At 37.4% G+C, this 18,784-nt stretch overlaps 2 protein-coding genes across 2 annotated transcripts; both read right to left on the bottom strand.

Moving 5' to 3' along the window:
* Positions 1 to 901: 901 nt before the first annotated feature.
* On the bottom strand, positions 902 to 7,222 carry nrn1lb (neuritin 1-like b). Its single transcript, XM_061710652.1, has 3 exons — positions 6,968 to 7,222; positions 4,639 to 4,786; positions 902 to 2,324 (listed from the first exon to the last, which is right to left on the bottom strand). Exons 1-3 carry the CDS (start codon positions 7,020 to 7,022, stop codon positions 2,021 to 2,023), a joined length of 507 nt encoding a protein of 168 aa, XP_061566636.1. The 5' UTR covers positions 7,023 to 7,222; the 3' UTR covers positions 902 to 2,020.
* Positions 7,223 to 12,406: 5,184 nt separating this feature from the next.
* thap11 (THAP domain containing 11) lies at positions 12,407 to 18,182 on the bottom strand. Its single transcript, XM_061743991.1, has 2 exons — positions 17,611 to 18,182; positions 12,407 to 14,828 (listed from the first exon to the last, which is right to left on the bottom strand). The coding sequence occupies exons 1-2, from the start codon at positions 17,833 to 17,835 to the stop codon at positions 14,277 to 14,279; spliced, it is 777 nt and encodes a 258-aa protein (XP_061599975.1). The 5' UTR covers positions 17,836 to 18,182; the 3' UTR covers positions 12,407 to 14,276.
* Positions 18,183 to 18,784: the final 602 nt, after the last annotated feature.

The following is an 18,784-nucleotide window of genomic DNA, read 5'->3' as shown; positions in this document are numbered from 1 at the left end:
GAGCTAAGAACAAAACTTGATTCAGATATCACTTTTATTTTTGCGGCTGTATACCCAAATCTGTTAGTTAGCAGTGTTTAAGTTAGAAATTAACCCAATAAACATTTGCATCACTTGCTTTGAGTCTGTAACACTTTCATGCAAGAATAATGAAAGTAATAATGATATTGCAATATATTTTTCCAATACAAATGATTGTCTCTAAGGAAATAAAAAATCATGTACATTGTTTTAATTTTGTAGTCATATTTTTGAGACAGTTGTGTGTCCACACCTGTGGACATGTGAGTACAATTTCATACATAAATGATGACAAGCTCAAATTGAATTTGTACCATCAAGTGCATTCTTTTTCAGTTTTGTTCAATATCATGAATTCAAATATTCAACTGCAGGGAATAAAAATCTCATAAATAATGGTTTTATTCAATACAATGCATTGAATAGAGGAGGGATGATTTTCTGATGTACACTGAAGTGGACATATTAGATTAGATACTAATTAGAAAACAGCTTTTGAATAGTCATCCACAGCGGTGACCGCTATGCAAGAAATGCAGGAGAATATAAACCTGAACATCCACCAGACTCTGCAATAATGTTTCCACATTGGTTCTTCACCTGTACCAGCTGCTCATGTCATAGTCATCATATCATATTCCTGTCTAAGTTTACAGCAAGTTTCAAGTCTTTTGAGGTACAACCTGTTACACTGCAGACGAGTGAAAACAGATTAGATTAATCTACTCATGGTTCTGCTTTTATGAAACAGTTTAAGAGTATTTAGATCTCATGCACACAAACACAAAATCTGATGTCAGTAATGCAATAGTTGCAATCACTATCGGAATACATCTTTTTTTATTCATGTTTGGATACCTTTACTTTTGCATTTTGCAGGCTTGAAAACAGTGAAGCTAGATAACATCTTAATAATAAAAATGTCAAATGTAATAGTACAGTAATAAAACTAGTGATATATAAATATGTGAGTAAACTGAAGTGTGTGTGTGTGTGTGTGTGTGTGTGTGTGTGTGTGTGTGTGTGTGTGTGTGTGTGTGTGTGTGTGTGTGTGTGTGTGTGTGTGTGTGTGTGTGTGTGTGTGTGTGTGTGTGTGAGTGTGAGTGTGAGTGTGTGTGTGTGTTGTTCAGTTAGTTAAACAGAATGACATACTGAATAGGACACTGTTTAGAAACCAGTGATATAAATGTTTCATTGTTCACACCTGCCTGAATGAATCACATCTGAACACCTGGAGTTACAACATCCCATAAAAATCTCATTTTTTCTAATATAGTGAAGCATTGCTGATTCATTGCAGTTGCGTGGGGAAAAAACACAGTTTACAACAAATATTTGCCTTTGGTAAGCTTTGTAATCTCAGTAAGAAGGATTTTTTAAGCTCCCCCTACTTAAAGTGCTTTTCACTGAAGCCTAAAACAATATGATCGTTATTACGTAATAAGAATTTAATCACAGTCACATAAACTCAACGCAGTATAGGACTATCCAATGATGTTTAGCGAGACACCTGAATTGCTTCCACTACGCTTGATTTATCCAAGTCAATATGAAAGAAACACCTCCTGAGAGCAAGATATTAGTCTTTATTTAATTAGTAAATAAATAAATGACTCTTTGTATCCATTTATGTCATGCTGAACAAAAAATAGCCAATCATTAAAACCCTTAATTCAGATTCAATAAGTGATCAGGATGAATATGATCTGAGTTTGGACTGTAAGGGGAGCAACAGTGGGATGGCATCAGTCATCACATAGTTTTAAGATTTATTGCTTTAATTATTTAACCAGAAAATCTCACTTAGATCAAAATTATATGTGCAAGAGTACAAAACCATACGCCAACAGCTACATGTAAACATGTAACACAGTCCATGCACCCCAGACAACAAGCACAAACACGCACAGGTAGCATCTCTAATTCCAACAGTCACAAAAGAGTCGAAGCCATCAGTGTTAAAGTCCGTTGGTTGTATGACTGTCTCTGTATGAGTTAACTAACTCCTGGGGAGAACTAGCAGCATGCTGCACACAGGGAACAACAGCGTGATGGGAGTGGGGCCATGCTTGTGAGTCTGTCCTTTCAGCGTCTCCTGGTTCATCTGGTCGGAGGTGGGAGGGCTCTGGGGCCCCGGCAACGTGCTGGGAGTTGGGGTGATGCGGTTGGCACACAAGTCGTAAAGATTTCCAGAAAATTGTGTCTTCCTGGACTCTTGTCGCAGGGACTCCCAGACAGCAGCCGCCTCCCCAGGACAGCCCACTAGCGCTGAGTTGGCACAAACGTGGAAGGCATTCCAGGACCTTCAAGGAAGTGGGACAAGAAGGTTTGTCAGTGCAGAAATGTGCAGAAAGCAGTGTCAAATTCTTCAGAACATTATGAGGAGAGCGACGCACATACAGTATATATATATATATATATATATATATATATATATATATATATATAGAGAGAGAGAGAGAGAGAGAGAGAGAGAGAGAGAGAGAGAGAGAGAGAGAGAGAGAGAGAGAGAGAGAGAGAGATACGTATATACATATATGATTTGCCATTAATTAATAAAAACGAAGCAGAAATATTCACTATTCTTAATATTAAATTACTCTCCATGATTGTACAGCTTTTAGAATTTAGCTGCAATAACTTGAAGTAATGATCTTTATGATATCATTATCTTTTTGGTCCATATATCATTACAATGTTGTTTTATTGAGTTTTCCTTGTCTTATTTAGATTTGTTTTATCAAGATTGCGCTGTAATGTATGCTGCAATGCAGTTTCACCATATCCAGAGTTTTTTAAGAGGGTCTTGCTTACCTAACTATTGATATCTCATTATGCCGTTAGTCAACTCCGTTACTCAACCTAAGCCTGCTGACTCTAGTCTTTTATCTGAGTTGATGCAAAAATGTTGGTATTACATAACCAAATACAGTCATTGCTCTGGGACCACGACTGTATTTATAACATTTATAAAAAAAAAAAAAAGACTTTAATCCAAAACTAATATGAGAATTTCAATATTTATGGCAAGCTGAAGCTACACTCGATGTTGTGGCCAAAGCAAGAATTAAAGCTTGTAAAAATAATCTTATTTTGGTGTTAATGCAAAAATTATAATATTCAAGATATTAATAGGAGTCACCCAAAACATAACATTATCATTGCTGTATTTACATCTATACACTATTGTGTATTTCATTGAATACTGTAGCTGTATGTGCTCATGATCTTTATAAAGGTTTTTTGCACCAAATAAAGCAGACATAAATCCATTCAAATCTGTGAGTGTGCTTATTGGAAATTTCTATATTAGTTTTATATGTAATTAGTATGGAAGCATATTGCATTCACTTGAGAAAAAAAATCTGCTCTGTTTTTCTGAATTAACAAGATAAAATTTAAATTTAAAAAAAATCTGCTTTGTTTTTCTGAATTAAGGAGATAATTATCTCAGAATTCCGAGAAAAGTTTTAATGAAAAAAAAAAATCTGCTCTGTGTTCTGAATTAACCAGATACCTCACAACTTGCAAGAAGCTGTCATTCACTTGAGAGCTGGATTTCATGGAAGCAAACATGTTCCGCCTGTCCAGTTTAATCCAGTTTTATTTTGCTTTTGGTTTGAAACATTAGGAGATACTAAATTATATAGATGGTATTGTTAGATACCATACCTGTATTAACCCTGTTCTTGAAATCATATAGCACTGTTGGAGGGTTATTAGCAGCAGCAACCATAGGCTACTCCATGCAGGTCACGTGAAAGCTTCTCGCAGGTTGTAAACAGAGCAGATTTTTTTTTTTTCATGAAAACGTTTCTCGGAATTCTGAGATAAGGAACTCGTTAATTCAGAAAAACAGAGCAGATTTTTTTTTTCTCAAGTGAATGCAATACGCTTCCATAAATTAGGTTGTTAAAAATGTAATTACATGTTTTTTTGAATGAGTTGGTTGTTGTTTTTTTTTAATAAACAAGATGCAGATCTGAATAAGAATGGACAGATGTGATTTTATTAAAATTGGTGGGTATAAGATGCAGACTTAATATGCTTATATGCTTCATAAGGTACCTATGAGGGAATCTTTTATACTTCAGAGAATTTAAATATAGAAAAGATATAGTAGTAATTTTATGTCAAAACCTTTAAAAATCATCAGAAACAAGCTTTAGAGACGTCAGTCTCTGTTTAAAGTGAAATAAGTGTCCCCTTTCACAGAGGGATGACCGATCATCCCACTCAGATAATTTTCTAAGGGAAGTGATTGGGAGGAAGTGTTGCTTTTACGTGTCCATCTCTTATCTCAAAGCTTAATATTCTCTGAAGCGGGTCAGTTTCCAGCACTGAGGAAAAGTAAACCAGCCTTATGACACTTAATACCCAAAGTTAAACCTGAAGTTGCTTTGGTAAGCCACTAATCCTGCTTTGTAATACAGGCCATTGGTGTGATTTAATGGTTCATAGAATAACAAATACACACAGAGACACACACACACAAACACACACACACAAACACACACACACACACACACACACACACACACACACACACACACACACACACACACACACACACACACACACACACACACACACAGACACACACACACACACACACACCTGCAGATTGAATCGATGTCCTGCATGCTTTGGTCTTTCTGTGTGTCCACTAAACTGTCCCCTAGTGTGAGCAAACACTGAGCAAAACTCCTGTAGATGGAACCGCACGCGACAGGGATCGAAGCTCCAAGACACACAGGACCCAAGCCTACAGGAGACAAAAAAATGAAGTAAATTTCAACATTACGTGCCGGTAAATTCTTACATTAAAAAAAAATATAATTGAGGGTATCATTTTCATATGTTTATCGATACAATCCATATATTGCTTAGATGGATCAAACTAATACAAAAATGTGTCGTATGTAACTTATCTCGAAAGATTCAACACCCCCAAAGCCAAATTCAGTATAAGGCGAGGAAATCATGTATGAGCTGTCTGAGTGCATTAATCATCTTGTAGGCAGCGTGTCTTGCTGAGATTGGTTTGTGTTTGCACTTTGATTGAAATATTCAAACGCAGATCTGCTAAAGGAGAATGTTCATGGAAATGTGCACATTAACTCTAAAAATTCCTCCAGTTTTGTTGGTGGCACTACCTTGGTAAGTTATTCAAGTGTTGAATCTCTGGACTTTGGCTGTGACACAGCTCGTGATGTTTTTAGCAGTTCACCGCAAAATGTTAGTCTGCAGATATGCTTTTCTGGTTAGACTTTTTGTAATTCTTAGACCTGACTAGAGATATTCCCTCCTGTTATTGAAGGTTAGCCACTGATATGCATAATAAGGTGATATGCAAACTGTCCCCAGTTTGTCCATGTGGTTTAAGAACAACTTGGCCATTTCTTTTTTATGTATCCCAACATTTATTTCTTCACAGCTCTCTTATGGACCCACTAAAAATTTTTTTTGCCAAGTTTAGGTCTGGACTATGACTAAACCATTCCATTCCAATGTACTTTGCATTTTTAGAAACGGGTGTTTTGGGGATCATTATCCCGTTGGATTAAACTGTAGCTGGTAAACTGTAGCAGATGGTCTCAAATTTGACCACAGAATACTTTGACATACAGAGGAGCTCATTATCAACTCAATGACAGCAAGGTGTGCAGGTAGTTGCAATCAAGTCCAAATCATCATCCCTCCAATAGCTTAGTTAGCGTCTTTGTGCTGATTTGATGCCACATATTTTTTACTTTGCTGTTTCTGTCTTAAAGACTTCATGTGTTGTGGTTCATTCACATACAGCTTTGCATAGCCATGTCAAGAAGAAAAGGCTTCCAATGCCACCCCTTCCAAACAGTTATACTGTTATTATACTTGAATGTACAACATGCTATCTGAGCCCTGTAGAAACAATGAAATACCTTTCATTTCAGTGAGCATTGTAGGGCTTGATCTTGTGGGAATTTGTTTGGACATCCTCCCCTGGGAAGATTGGCAACTGGATGTTTTTCTCTATTGAACATTTTTTTCTCACTGTAGAATGAGAGACTCCTAATTTCCTTATAACCATCCCCAGACTGCTTCTCGAAAAGCATTTCTAATGTGTCTCCTCCTCCTTGGAATTGTGTTTTTACGCAGCTGAATGCTTAGGACCAAATAAACAAAATCCCTGCTCTTACAGAGCGTCATCGTGGCTAGTTCAACAAGTGCATTTGATTGGCAGCACCTTTGGCTGCTGCTTATATCTTAATTTCCGTGGAAACTGCAAGGGTGTTATTATTTTTCCACACACCGCTTCTGCATTTTGCTTTTGTTTTTGTGAAATAAATTACACATCATCATATGGTCTTATCTAAGCTAAATTGCATGTTTGTTTTATCCTTTTACACAAACATATTTCTTCTACACATGACTTTATGTCAGATAGAAGTGTGATTTATTTCAGTTTTCTCTGTTTCTTTCTCATGAAATCAAAGCAATTCCATTGTCTATTGCGGATACCCATAATTGCATGACGAATAATCATTGTTCTGTTCACAGTTATAGATATTTTCAGTTTTATAGTCTCCGTTCTAGAAAATACTTCTAATTCCAAACAACAGGTACGATTCACATTCAAACGTTCAATGTTGCGCACCAATCTGTGTTTGTAGGCACACACGCACACACAGCATAGAATCAGCCCGTGAGGGGACAGAAAGCATTTCATTAAGGTAAGTGCATTTGTAAAACCCGTCTCTGCTCAATTTCAGATTGGAATACACTTTATGAACCTTTTTTTTTACTTGCTTTGGGGCTTCTGTAACAAATCTCAATTTTGTCTGATCTGGTGGGAGGGTCTGCAACAATAAATTGGAAGAAGCGATGGACACACTTTCAAACCTCTACAAGAGTACTTTAATGTACTCACAAACACATACGCAGTACACAGAAACATCCTTACTGAGGCAGAGAGCGATGGGCAGCAGTACGTTTGCAGCTCCTGGATGCGACTTCATTGTTCGGCTCAGAAAACCTTGTGGAAATGAGTATCACCTCTGAACTAGAGAGAAGCTCTATCTGGCTGAAAATCCAAACGAGGGGAAAATTGTTGCTTTAAAATGGGATGTTTTCTCCTATCCGTTGGGAATCCATCAGATTGTCAAAGTACAGCAATGCTCAGAAGCACAATCCAGCTGGATTATCAGTGAAAGGGACCAATGCATCACAGAGAGTAAAGAGGATGTTGTGGTGGTGTCTGCATGTGTGTGTGTGTGTGTATATGTGTGTCTGTGTGTGTACGTGTGTGCGCGCACAAGGGAGGCGAGTGCCATAGAGCAGCGGACCAATGACAGCATACCATCATAGCACAGTGGATTAGAGTATTCTCATTTCCGGTTCTCAGTATTTGGAACATTTATTTAAATCACAAATAAATTATCTGCAGAATAATGATGATGACGATCTCAACATGCATGCCTCGTGACAAGCAACTGCTGCTTTGGCTTGGTATCAAGGAGTTTTTAACATAATACTGACAGAAAACACGATCATGAATGAGAGGACAATTTGTTTTTTTTCCACTTAATTTGGACAGATGGGTGACGTCCCAGTGAGGATAAGAGTACCCAGCTCACCTGGGAGTCAGACGCACAGCGGCCTTTCAAAACAGCAGCAACCAATGAGAGAATTCAACTATGTGGGTCATGAAGAAGCCAGTGAAAAGCTGTGTGATCTGATTAACACTTTTAATTGACAGAGCGCTGACAGACCAACAACAGCAACAAAAAAACCTGATGCTAAATAATTTACACCGTTTCCCACCTTGTCCCCATAAGCAGTTACTTTACAGCCGTCCTCTCCTCTGCCGAAAACTCACATTCCATGCATTAGTATTAGTATGGGTTCACATCTGTACATGCCTCAGGGGAAATAGTAACCCACTGTTAATCTGCAGCTTAAAACAACCATTATCTGGAGCATAATCTGTCTGCATACAAGGCTACTGTTCCAAATCAATACATTGTACATCATGGAAACTGATTTGGCAGTGATGGAGTCCTACTGAGAACATTTGTATAACCTCAGTAAATGTATTCATTTATTTATTTTTATTATCACATGGTAGGTGCAAGCTGACATCATAAAACTGGACATGGGACACAGGAGGACCTTTTTTCTTCACATGAAAAAGTGCTAGGAGTTGGGAAGATGTGTTTGAGAAGGTCATGTGAATGTACATGTTGACGGGGTCACTTGAGGATACCTAAGGTCCACGTCTCGTGTGTCACTGTGACTCCCCAGGCATTACACTGCAGATTATTATCACCAGCTGCTCTGAAGCTGATTTCAGTTCTCTGAACCCTAAATTCAAATTATAAATTGTATACATTTTTTTCCCCAAATTTCAGAATAATGACATTTTTTTTTGTTTTATTTGTTTTGTCTTGTTATGTTTTTTTGAGAATGTTTTATTATCATTTTTACAATATTACTGTCTGCATTCCTAAGTCACTTTTGTACAGACTCACCCGGCACTTTAAAACCTCATTTTGTACATTTCCGGTCTACATTTTATTTTACTGTTTATAGTTTTTATTGTTTATACATTTCATTTTATTTTATCTCTTATATATTTGTTTTTATATTTGTATTGTGTTGCACCAATCCCCATAACAAATTCCTCGTGTGAAAACTTGGCAATAAACCCTTTTCTGATTCTGATTCTGATTCTGATTCTGATTCTGCATGGCAGAATTTTGGTTTGTATTTACTGTTTAACTTGGATCAAAGATTTTGGGTGGCCCTAAACTTCTGGCCAATTCCTCTTGACAGATCTGGTGGACCTGAGTCAAGTTTAGGTGATGGCTACTCCAATACTTTCACTTTGTTGTCCTAAAACCACTTTACACCAAATGTAAAGGTATGCTGGGTCACTGTTAACCATCTGATGCACAGCATAGTTCTAAAATTATTTAATAATATTACAATAATTGTCTTCAAATACATTAGTTTAGCAGTGAGTGGGGACAACCATTAACACATGTAATATTTACAATATGTTAATTTGTCATCTTGTCACAGATAAATCTTTAACAGATAACATGGCTATTGAACTATTTGTATCTGTAGTGTAACTACCATAAACTGGTCAAAGCTGACCAACCAAATCAAAATGCAACAGATCACATCACTATAGCACAAACTGCTATCTCAATTTTTTACATTCCTTACAAATAACCACTAGATTTTTATACTCCTTACACACAGGCGTGGTGCACTGCAAGACCCAGCTGCTGTCTTTTCTGTTTTTGGAAGCTGGGCAGATGTCTGATGTCGTCCCGTGTGTGGGTGGTGGCTTTAACCCACATCTTCAATGCACAGGTCTTTAAAATGTACTGTCTTCATATATACCTTGATTTCAAACATAAAAAATGTAATTCCTTCACATTACATAAATATGCTGAAAGGATGAAACAGCCTGATATGAAATAATATTTGGTTTGGTCTGAACCCAAATACATCAGTAGTAAATAGCAGCAACAAAAAGGAAAGGGGTTGTGTAAATTTGAGTGACAGCCCTGGATTAAGGCATTACGCAACTATGTTCGGAGTAAAAAAAAAATCAAATAAATAAATATCCAGATAAGATTAGGGATCTGGATCCTCGTTTCACTCCAGTGCATCTATCTTCCCATTTATGATCTCTCAGTCCTTGTTTAATTCCATGAGACTCATTGTCATGTTAGGTGTTTACAATCACCAATTTCAGTACAGATTTATGAACTGCATAACAGCCGTACTTCCATATCATAACACTGAACACTTCAGTAGTTTACAGCTGAAACAATTAGCAAATTACCTTTAAAGCTGCCAACAAACACTGTGAGACGGATGAAGTAGATTGGGCCATATCGACGAAACTAAACCTCCACTCCCAGAGCGTTTATCCCACCGCCATCTAGAGGATAAAAATCATGCTGCAACATCCGAGTGCTCACATTGCCAGTTACCCAATAGCACCCTGGGGAGATGAGGGTTGCTGAGTAGCTGATTTTTGGTATTTTTTGGTCTCCATGCTTCACTCACAGTGCATGGATCTGAAACTGGTGCTGAACTGACAGGATAAAAGTGATAAATGTTTTATATGATTATGGTAGTTTTTACTTTAAGTCCTTTCTATGTCTCCTCCTCCTTTTTCACGTGTCATTAATGTTTTATGTGTAGCATGACTAATTGTGACAAAAATCTGCCATGAATGCTTTGGCTGTAGACTGCTTTGAATCTGCAAAACACCACTTACAGTCTCAAAAAGGCAAGGTCAGACATCAGAAAGAGTAAAAGAAACAATCCTGACTACTTGTGGGATGGGACTTTAAAGCAAGTTTGCATGAGTTGAGGAACCTTTGAAGGATGAAGTTAACACAGTTAAGGGATAAATGAGGGGAGAGTGAAGACTGCAGACCTGACATGTTCCGTTTGTGGCTGTAAGTACATGTAATCAAATTCTGTATATCTTCATGTCTTACCCAAAGATGGTGAACGAAGCTGAACATGGATTCAGGTCATTTAAAGACACTGCAGTATTCCCTATAAGTCACCAACACAGGGAAATCTGTCCCAAAAGCAGCTACATTTGGCCATTTAACTAAAAGTAAAGTCTGACACTGTTAAAACAATCTATGAGCTGGCCTTTGTCAATATGTAAATGTATGTGTTTTCCTTTCTGATCTTGTCTGCCATTCCCTCTCAAGCACAGTCTCTGTAAATGGAGCCACAGGTTTGAGGAGTACGAGTGTTCAAAGTTTATACATTCATATACCTTCCCTCACTATGGCTGATAACAAGCAATAGTGCTACAATGTACTTGAGCTAATTTCTCTTTGAATGCCCAGATATTTGCAATAAAAATGCACTAATAATACTGGAAATACTTTTAAATTATTTTACTACCAAACATCAATTCATTTTTCTACTACTTTGAGTCCAAACGTATGCATTCCAGTGTAACTCTAACAAGATGTAGTCCTTGAAAGCATCACTTCAATCCCATTTTAAGATGTTTGCATGCATGTATGTTTACATTTACACTGTAAGACTTAGCACCCATTTCTAGTTTTAGATTTGGACTTTTGCCCAAAGAGAGCTGAGATATGCTTCAGCAGATCCCAGTGACCCTGCGTTGGACTAAACAGGTATAGATAATGGATGGAAAGATTAAACTTCTTTCCCCCAGAAGCCGTTAACATCAGTTTGAAAATGTGACCCATATCAGAGTCGAGGTCCTTCAAGGCCCAGATTTTTCCCATGTCCACAACAGAACAACACAATGTCTTACGCAGCACGCTACAGCTATAGAGTAAACAGGAAAATGCCTGACAGACGAGCTACACTGTTGAGCTGAATCTCAGGAATGGGTCCCAACTCCACTTCCCAGAGTGCACCAGTAGCAGCAAGGAGGCTGCTGGTCACCTGATCAGTCATTGTCACTGATTTTGAGCACCGTCGAAAAAGCTCAGAGTCAAACAAACAAACTTAAGAGGAAAGAAGAAAGAAGCTCCAAGTCCACTCATGGATTAAGTCCAAACACACCAAGGGTCAGTGAATGTTTTATTTGCTTTCATGCTGCTTAATATGGTCAAGTTTATGTTTAAACTTTACTAAAAATGTGGAAAGTTCATGAAATAGGATTTTCTTTATTCAATTTAAAAGGGTTAAAAGATTGATTGATTTAAAAATGTTTAAGATGTTAACTTTTGTTTCAGTCTTTAAAGGTTTACAACCTATTAATATGACGTGACCAACCAACCTAAAGAAAAATAAAAGTTGAAAATTGAAATTGAGTTGTCCTAGCGTCGTTTGGAGGGAAAAAGAGGTGAACTTGACTCACTGCATGGTGAGAATTTTTTTTTTTTAAATGTTTGTGTTAAGTGACTTTTTAAGTGGTAACGGTGCAAGTGAAGCAGACACATGATGATAATAAAGAGGAGAAATAGAGAGTTGAACAAATGGTACAGGGGACCATCTAGAGAGGACCGTCTGGATTGTTTTCACCATTCCCCCTCCTCTCTTTCTTCTTCCTGCGCATGTTAATGATAAATGTCGAGGTTGACTTAAGAGTTGCATTGGATTGCAATACAGGCCACACTGAATTCAAATTTCTGAAAATCCGACCTGTATCAGAATTAGACCCACATTTTTAAGTGTCTCAAACCTGATCTAAAATGTTCAGATTGTTCACGCTGTCAATAAAGGAAAAAAGAAAAGAGGGAAAAAAAAAAAAATCAGATGAACCTACTTCAGCCTGCTGCGATAATGTAGTCTTTGACACCAGTTCCAGTTCATGCCAGACTTCACTTAACACTTGGGAACATGGTTCAGCTTCACTCACAAACACTCATGATTGACGTTTTCATATTATACAAATTTAATGAGTTTTTACACAGGTCGACACAGCTTTAAAAAAATACTCTCATCAAAAAAAGCTTACGGAAGCTACACCAAAGCTTTCTCTCCTTTCCTAGTACAAACAAAGACCCAGTCTCCAGTTAGGACCATGTTCCCCAGATGGTTAAAGCACTGAAAACCCTGCAGGAACTTACTACCCACAGTTACTGTGAAACTGGACGAAGAAGAAAATAAAATATTAATCATTTGTAGAGTTGAAAATTACTCTATGTGAATCTGCACAATATACTAAAATTAAATTCACTTCAAACCCAAAATACAGCATAGCTGTCAGGCCAAGTTCAGAAATCAAACAAATCAAACAACACATTGTGCATAAAACACTCATGTACAGGAGCGAGATACAGCCACTAACCCTCTGTGTTGAGAAAACATCTGAGCAGGCACTGTTTCATTAAACAACCTCTCACACACTGACATAGATGATCGAGTTGCATAATGTACCTGGAGAACGTAAAACGTTGTTTTACTAAGATTTCCTATACAATCAAAAGGAAAAAAAAAAAAACAGTTGGTCAAATGTAACAATGCATTTCTGAATAAAACAGCCTTTCGAGACATTTGATACACTGAGTGTCTTTTGTAGTAGGAGTTCCTTAAAGTCTTTTTTGACTTCTACATTTAACTACAACTCTAATACAGTCATAGTAGCGTTTCATTTATATAATTAAAACCACATAAGTGTGTAAAGAGTCATGCTGTGGTTTAAAGAAACCTCTATGCTTCGTCTTGGCACACTTTATATTAGTTCTAACTATCGTGATTTCATGTATTAGCCTCCTACTTGCAGCTAAAAAGCAAGGAATCAAAAATGAAAAAAGGTCAAGGAGAAAAACACCACAGCTATGCAAGTGTGAGTCTTCTACTCAGTCTTAAAAACGCGAGCCAGTTATCCTGACAGTCTCTGCATGCTCATAAAGTTGGGTGAGGGTATAATACGAGAATTGTCGATTTTCTGCAGAAAAACAGCATTCTGTATGTTTCAGAGTGAGTAGCAATTAAGTTATTAATATCTGCTACCTACACGACGAACAAGATGTTAACACTGGCTTTTTGACAAGCATGTATGTTGTTTGTTTTTGTTTCCCCCCCAAAGTTTTTGCTGTTCATAGTTTAATACAAAACTGGGCTGGATCTGCCTTCAAAGCCCTCTTGCTCCTGGTTAGTGCGAGTCTCTGTGACGGGGCTCCTCCGGGCATGTAGCACCCTATAATGTAATAATTTCCTGAAAATGTAATAACGCCTGAAAATGTAATAAAATTTGCATTTAACTCAATCGAAAATGTAATAAAATCCAATAATGTAATAACTTCCCCAATAACGTAATAAAATATCCTGACTGATATTTTAATAACATTTTTACCAATAATGTAATACCTTATTGGTAATTTATTACATTTCCAGGTGGGTCTTCTTTTTTTTTTTTTTTTTTTCCAAAACTGATAATGTTATACTTGACAAATAATGTAATATATATGTTCATTTTCAGTCCAGAGTTCTACATTTTGTGTTTTAAGTATCTAAGAATGTTATATACACTGGATTTGAAACACCAGAATGACTATTGGGTTAAATTGCAGACTTTGAGTACCATGTAATAAATAAAAGGTATTGTAAAAATGCTATTACAATATCCTGATGGATATGTTATTACATTTTTGGGTTTTGTTACATTTTCGATTGAGTCAAGTGCAAATTGTATTACATTTTCAGGCGTTATTATTACATTTTCAGGCGTTATTATTACATTTTCAGCAAATAATTCCATCATAGGGTGCTCCAGGGCACCAGCTCCACCGGCTCCATCACACTTTCTTCCGGGGGGGCGTCCCCGTGCAGTGGCCGTACAGGAGCCTGTCCCGCTCCCGCACCTCCTCCTGCAGCTTGGCCTCCGCCACCCGCAGCTGGCGGATGGTCGCCTTCATCTCCTTCATCTTCACCTCCATCAGCGCGATGATGTCCCGCTGCTCGTTGAGTTTCCTGAGCAGCTCGGCGGACGTGGTCCCCGTGGTGAGGGAGTAGGAGTGGTCCAGCGGGGAGCTGCTCACGCTCACATACTGCACCGGCAGCACGCCGGCGGCTTCCCCCGACTCCTCGTCCTCCTCCACCGGGGCGGTGAAGGTCTCCTCGGACTTGGTGGGGAGCCGGGCCGTGCCCAGGTACTCCCCGTTCTGGCCTATCTGCACCACGGTGATGCTGTCGTCCTCGCCCTCGCCGGCCACGCCGCCCTCCCCTCCGCCCACGGCGATGGCCAGCACGCTGGCGGCGGGCACCGCGGAGAGGGTCACCTTCTTGCCGCCTCTCCCCCGCCGGCTCCGCCGCTCGTTCACGCCCCGCAGCGGGAACAGCGACGGCACCTTGAATGAATGAATGAATGAATCTTTATTTCGGCTTGTACAGAACAAGATGAAAAGAAAAAAAAAAAAAACATTTCTTTTGCCGAAAAGGTGTAGGCTGAAGCCGTAGCTTATAGTGCATACCCTTTTTTCTTATGATCAGCAAAAATATGAGACATTAGCTTTTACTCAGTGGAAACAAACAATACATAAAGAAGAAAAAAATAAGTAAGACAAAATATAAAATTGACGTTTCACATCCTAGAATGTTTTTGATAGTATACTTTATAATTATAGTGTTTTATATTTATTTACAGTATTTTCTTTAAACAATTTCTTAAACTTGACGATAGAGCGACACATTTTTAGGTTGTTATTACAACTATTCCAAATTTCTCTAGCCTTAACTGATGTACATCTCTTTTTAATATTAGTTCTTGCTGTCGTCATCTCAAACATGAGTTTCCCCCTCAGGTCATAGCAGGTTTCTTTTATCTGGAACAGGTCCTGAATGCAGTTTGGAAGCAGTTTCTGCTGGGCTTTAAAAGGCAAATAAAACAGTTTTCTGCTCTACTATATCATGGAATTTTAAGGTATTATATTTAATAAAAAGATTATTTGTTGGTTCATAATAGTCGGTTTTATTAATTATCCTTAAAGCTCTTTTCTGTAATAAGAAAATAAGGTTTGTATTTGTTTTATAGGTGTTACCCCATACCGCCACACAATAAGTCATGTATGGAACTATGAGTGATTAATACATCAAAAACTGTGCTCTTTGACAGAAGATATAATTTGTTTTACTTAATATTGCTAGGGTTTTAGACATTCTTGATTTTACACTATTTATGTGTGATTTCCAGCTAAGTTTATCATCAATTATTACCCCCAGGAACTTATTTTCATATACTCTTTCTATTTCCATACCACTAATTTTAATTGTTATATGATTTTTTTTTTCCTAGTGCCAAAAATTATGAACTTAGTTTTAGTTAGGTTTAATGATAACTTATTGATATCAAACCATGCTTTCACATTTTTCAGTTCTCCTTCCACCACATTCAGCAGCTGTTCCAAATTCTTCCCTGAACAATAAAAGGTTTGTATCATCAGCAAACAAGACATAATTTATTATTTATAAGCAGTACTCAAGTTGAGGGGGGATGAGGGGGGGTGGCATCCCCCCCTGAAATAAAAATGGTCAAAATCATCCCCCCTGTAAAACTGCCATCCCCCCTTTCCATCCCTTATGTCATTTCATCAATTAATGTGGTTTTACTGCTATTTCAACGTTTAGAGTCATCACCAGAAAAATAACACCAGAAAAATAACATTTGACAATTTTCACCTGTTTCAAGTAAATTTTCACTTGAAATAAGTAGGAAAATCTGCCAGTGGGACAAGATTTATCTTGTCATTACAAGCAAAAAAATCTTGTTCCACTGGCAGATTTTTCTACTTATTTTAAGTGAAAATCTACTTGAAACAGGTGAAAATTGTTGTTTTTTCCAGTGATGAGTCTTGTTTTAAGTGTAATGAGATGTTTTTATTAAAATTAGACATTTTAACTAGAAATAAGACAAATATTCTTGTTAAGATTTTGAGTTTTTTCAGTGATCCATTTTACTTATCCTGTGAAGGACAGAGTCATATTGATAAGTTCAGAAAACTGTTTTTTATTGTGTTTTGATGTATTTTATGTAAGCCCAGTGGATATTTAAAGCTTACAGAAGGCTGCATTTAACTGCTGCTATGTCATTCCTGCAGTATTTCTGCAGGTGTTTTGGTCAGTGCTATTATTTTTAATATATTAAAAGGACTGTCTCAGATAATTAAAATATTGTGATTTTCTGTAATGCAATTAAAAAAACTAAAATGTCATACATTCTGGATTCATTACAAATCAACTGAAATATTGCAAGCCTTTTATTATTATTGCTGATCATGGCTTACAGCTTAAGAAAACTCAAATATCCTATCTCAAAAAATTTGAATATTCTGGGAATCTTAATCTTAAACTGTAAGCCATAATCAGCAATATTAAAATAATAAAAGGCTTGCAATATTTCAGTTGATTTGTAATGAATCCAGAATGTATGACCTTTTTGTTTTTTTAATTGCATTACAGAAAATAAAGAACTTTATCACAATATTCTAATTTTCTGAGACAGTCCTGTGTGTGTGTGTGTGTATATATATATATATATATATATATATATATATATATACGACCCTGGACGTAAACTGTCTAGGGTCTTTGTTGCCAACAAACCATAAATCAACTGTTTCAGAAATATTGAAACCCTTTTCAGGTTAGAATAAACAAATGGTGTCAATCCTAGTTATGACTTCTTTCCTGCAACAAGATTAATCTTATATTAATGCTGGACTCATTCATCATATACTCTTAAAATTGACTCATCTTTTCTTCCATCTACTGTACATATATAAATAATCTTTAAATGTCAATAATTTCTTTGAAACTATTTATCCATCTGTACTATAAACTAATGGAGCCCAGATAAACCGGTTGTAATCTGATGTAGCAGTAGGTATATTAAAATAATAAAAGGCTTGCAATATTTCAGTTGATTTGTAATGAATCCAGAATGTATGACATTTTAATTTTTTTTAATTGCATTACAGAAAATAAAGAACTTTATCACAATATTCTAATTTTCTGAGACAGCCCTGTATTATATTATTTGTAATCATCACAAATTATCTGTCCCCATATGATAAAATCCACCACCCCCCCTGATCTTTTTTCACAACTCGAGTACTGTTTATAAGGTATATATACCTTCACGCTGTAGGTCTTCCTCCCCCCGGCGAAGTGCACGCTGCAGACGCGGTGCCCCGTGGTGGGCTGGAAGGTGCTGAAGCAGCCGCTCACCCCGGCTCGGGAGATGTTGCGCAGCCACTGCTCCCGCAGCGCCGCGTCCTTAGGAAACGTGTAGAAGCGCAGCTCCCGGTCCCGGTGCGAGTTGTTGTAGCAGCCCGGCACACAGCACGTGAACCCGGGCATGTTTGCTGCAAAAATAGAGTCCTAAAAAAAAAAAACGCGATATTTGGGGTTATCTTCAGATTATTTTATTGATGCTTCTTGTTTTTGAGCTCGATGGCCTGCAGGCAGAACTACACGTCCCACAACGCTACCGACTTCCTGTGTTTTCCCATCAAAAGTGACCCTTTCTCTGAGTCTGATCAGTCAATCCGCACAAATTCACCCGAATTCGTGAGATATACAACTCTTAACGGCGTCGTATTTAACCTATATGTTTTATCCCGCCCGGTAAATGTCTTGTTTTGATCTTCGGTTATCAAGCCAAGCGTCCCCAGAATGAGGACTAAAAGTCCCATGCTCCTTTGCGGCGCGTCTTTGCGGTTTTATCGGGATACAGCGCCGCCTGCTGGCCGGGTGGAAGCTGTTTGTTGATATCGGTTGGGTTTCTTGGAAATTTTATTTTGAGTTTTTTATTTCGATCCATTTGGATACAACATAATACACAGTACTCGAGGTGTAAAATAAAATCAGGGGGGATGGTGGAATTTATCATATGGGGACAGATAATTTGTGCTGATTACAAATAATATAATATATTACAAATAATAGCACTGACCAAAATCCTGCAGAAATACTGCAGGAATGACATAGCAGCAGTTAAATGCAGCCTTCTGTAAGCTTTAAATATCCACTGGGCTTACATAAAATACATCAAAACACAACAATAAAAAACAGTTTTCTGAACTTATCAATATGACTCTGTCCTTCACAGGATAAGTAAAATGGATCACTGCAAAAACTCAAAATCTTAACAAGAATATTTGTCTTATTTCTAGTTAAAATGTCTCATTTTAGTAAAAAATAAACCTCATTACACTTAAAACAAGACTCATCACTGGAAAAAAACAACAATTCTCAACTGTTTCAAGTAGATTTTCACTTGAAATAAGTAGAAAAATCTGCCAGTGGA

Source organism: Cololabis saira, chromosome 2 (assembly GCF_033807715.1).
Source record: "Cololabis saira isolate AMF1-May2022 chromosome 2, fColSai1.1, whole genome shotgun sequence".
Lineage (NCBI taxonomy): Eukaryota > Metazoa > Chordata > Actinopteri > Beloniformes > Belonidae > Cololabis > Cololabis saira.
This window is presented reverse-complemented; position numbering and strand designations above follow the sequence as displayed.

Bases quoted from the DNA above. Each gene is read 5' to 3' on its own strand.
- nrn1lb (XM_061710652.1), bottom strand. From the start codon at position 7,022: ATGAAGTCGCATCCAGGAGCTGCAAACGTACTGCTGCCCATCGCTCTC. The intron at 4,787-6,967 runs GTAAGGATGTTT...TGTCTCCTGTAG, and splicing joins GCCCATCGCTCTCTGCCTCA to GCTTGGGTCCTGTGTGTCTT. The intron at 2,325-4,638 runs GTGTGTGTGTGT...ACTTCCTTGAAG, and splicing joins GACATCGATTCAATCTGCAG to GTCCTGGAATGCCTTCCACG.
- thap11 (XM_061743991.1), bottom strand. From the start codon at position 17,835: ATGCCCGGGTTCACGTGCTGTGTGCCGGGCTGCTACAACAACTCGCAC. The intron at 14,829-17,610 runs GTATATATACCT...CATTCATTCAAG, and splicing joins GGAAGACCTACAGCGTGAAG to GTGCCGTCGCTGTTCCCGCT.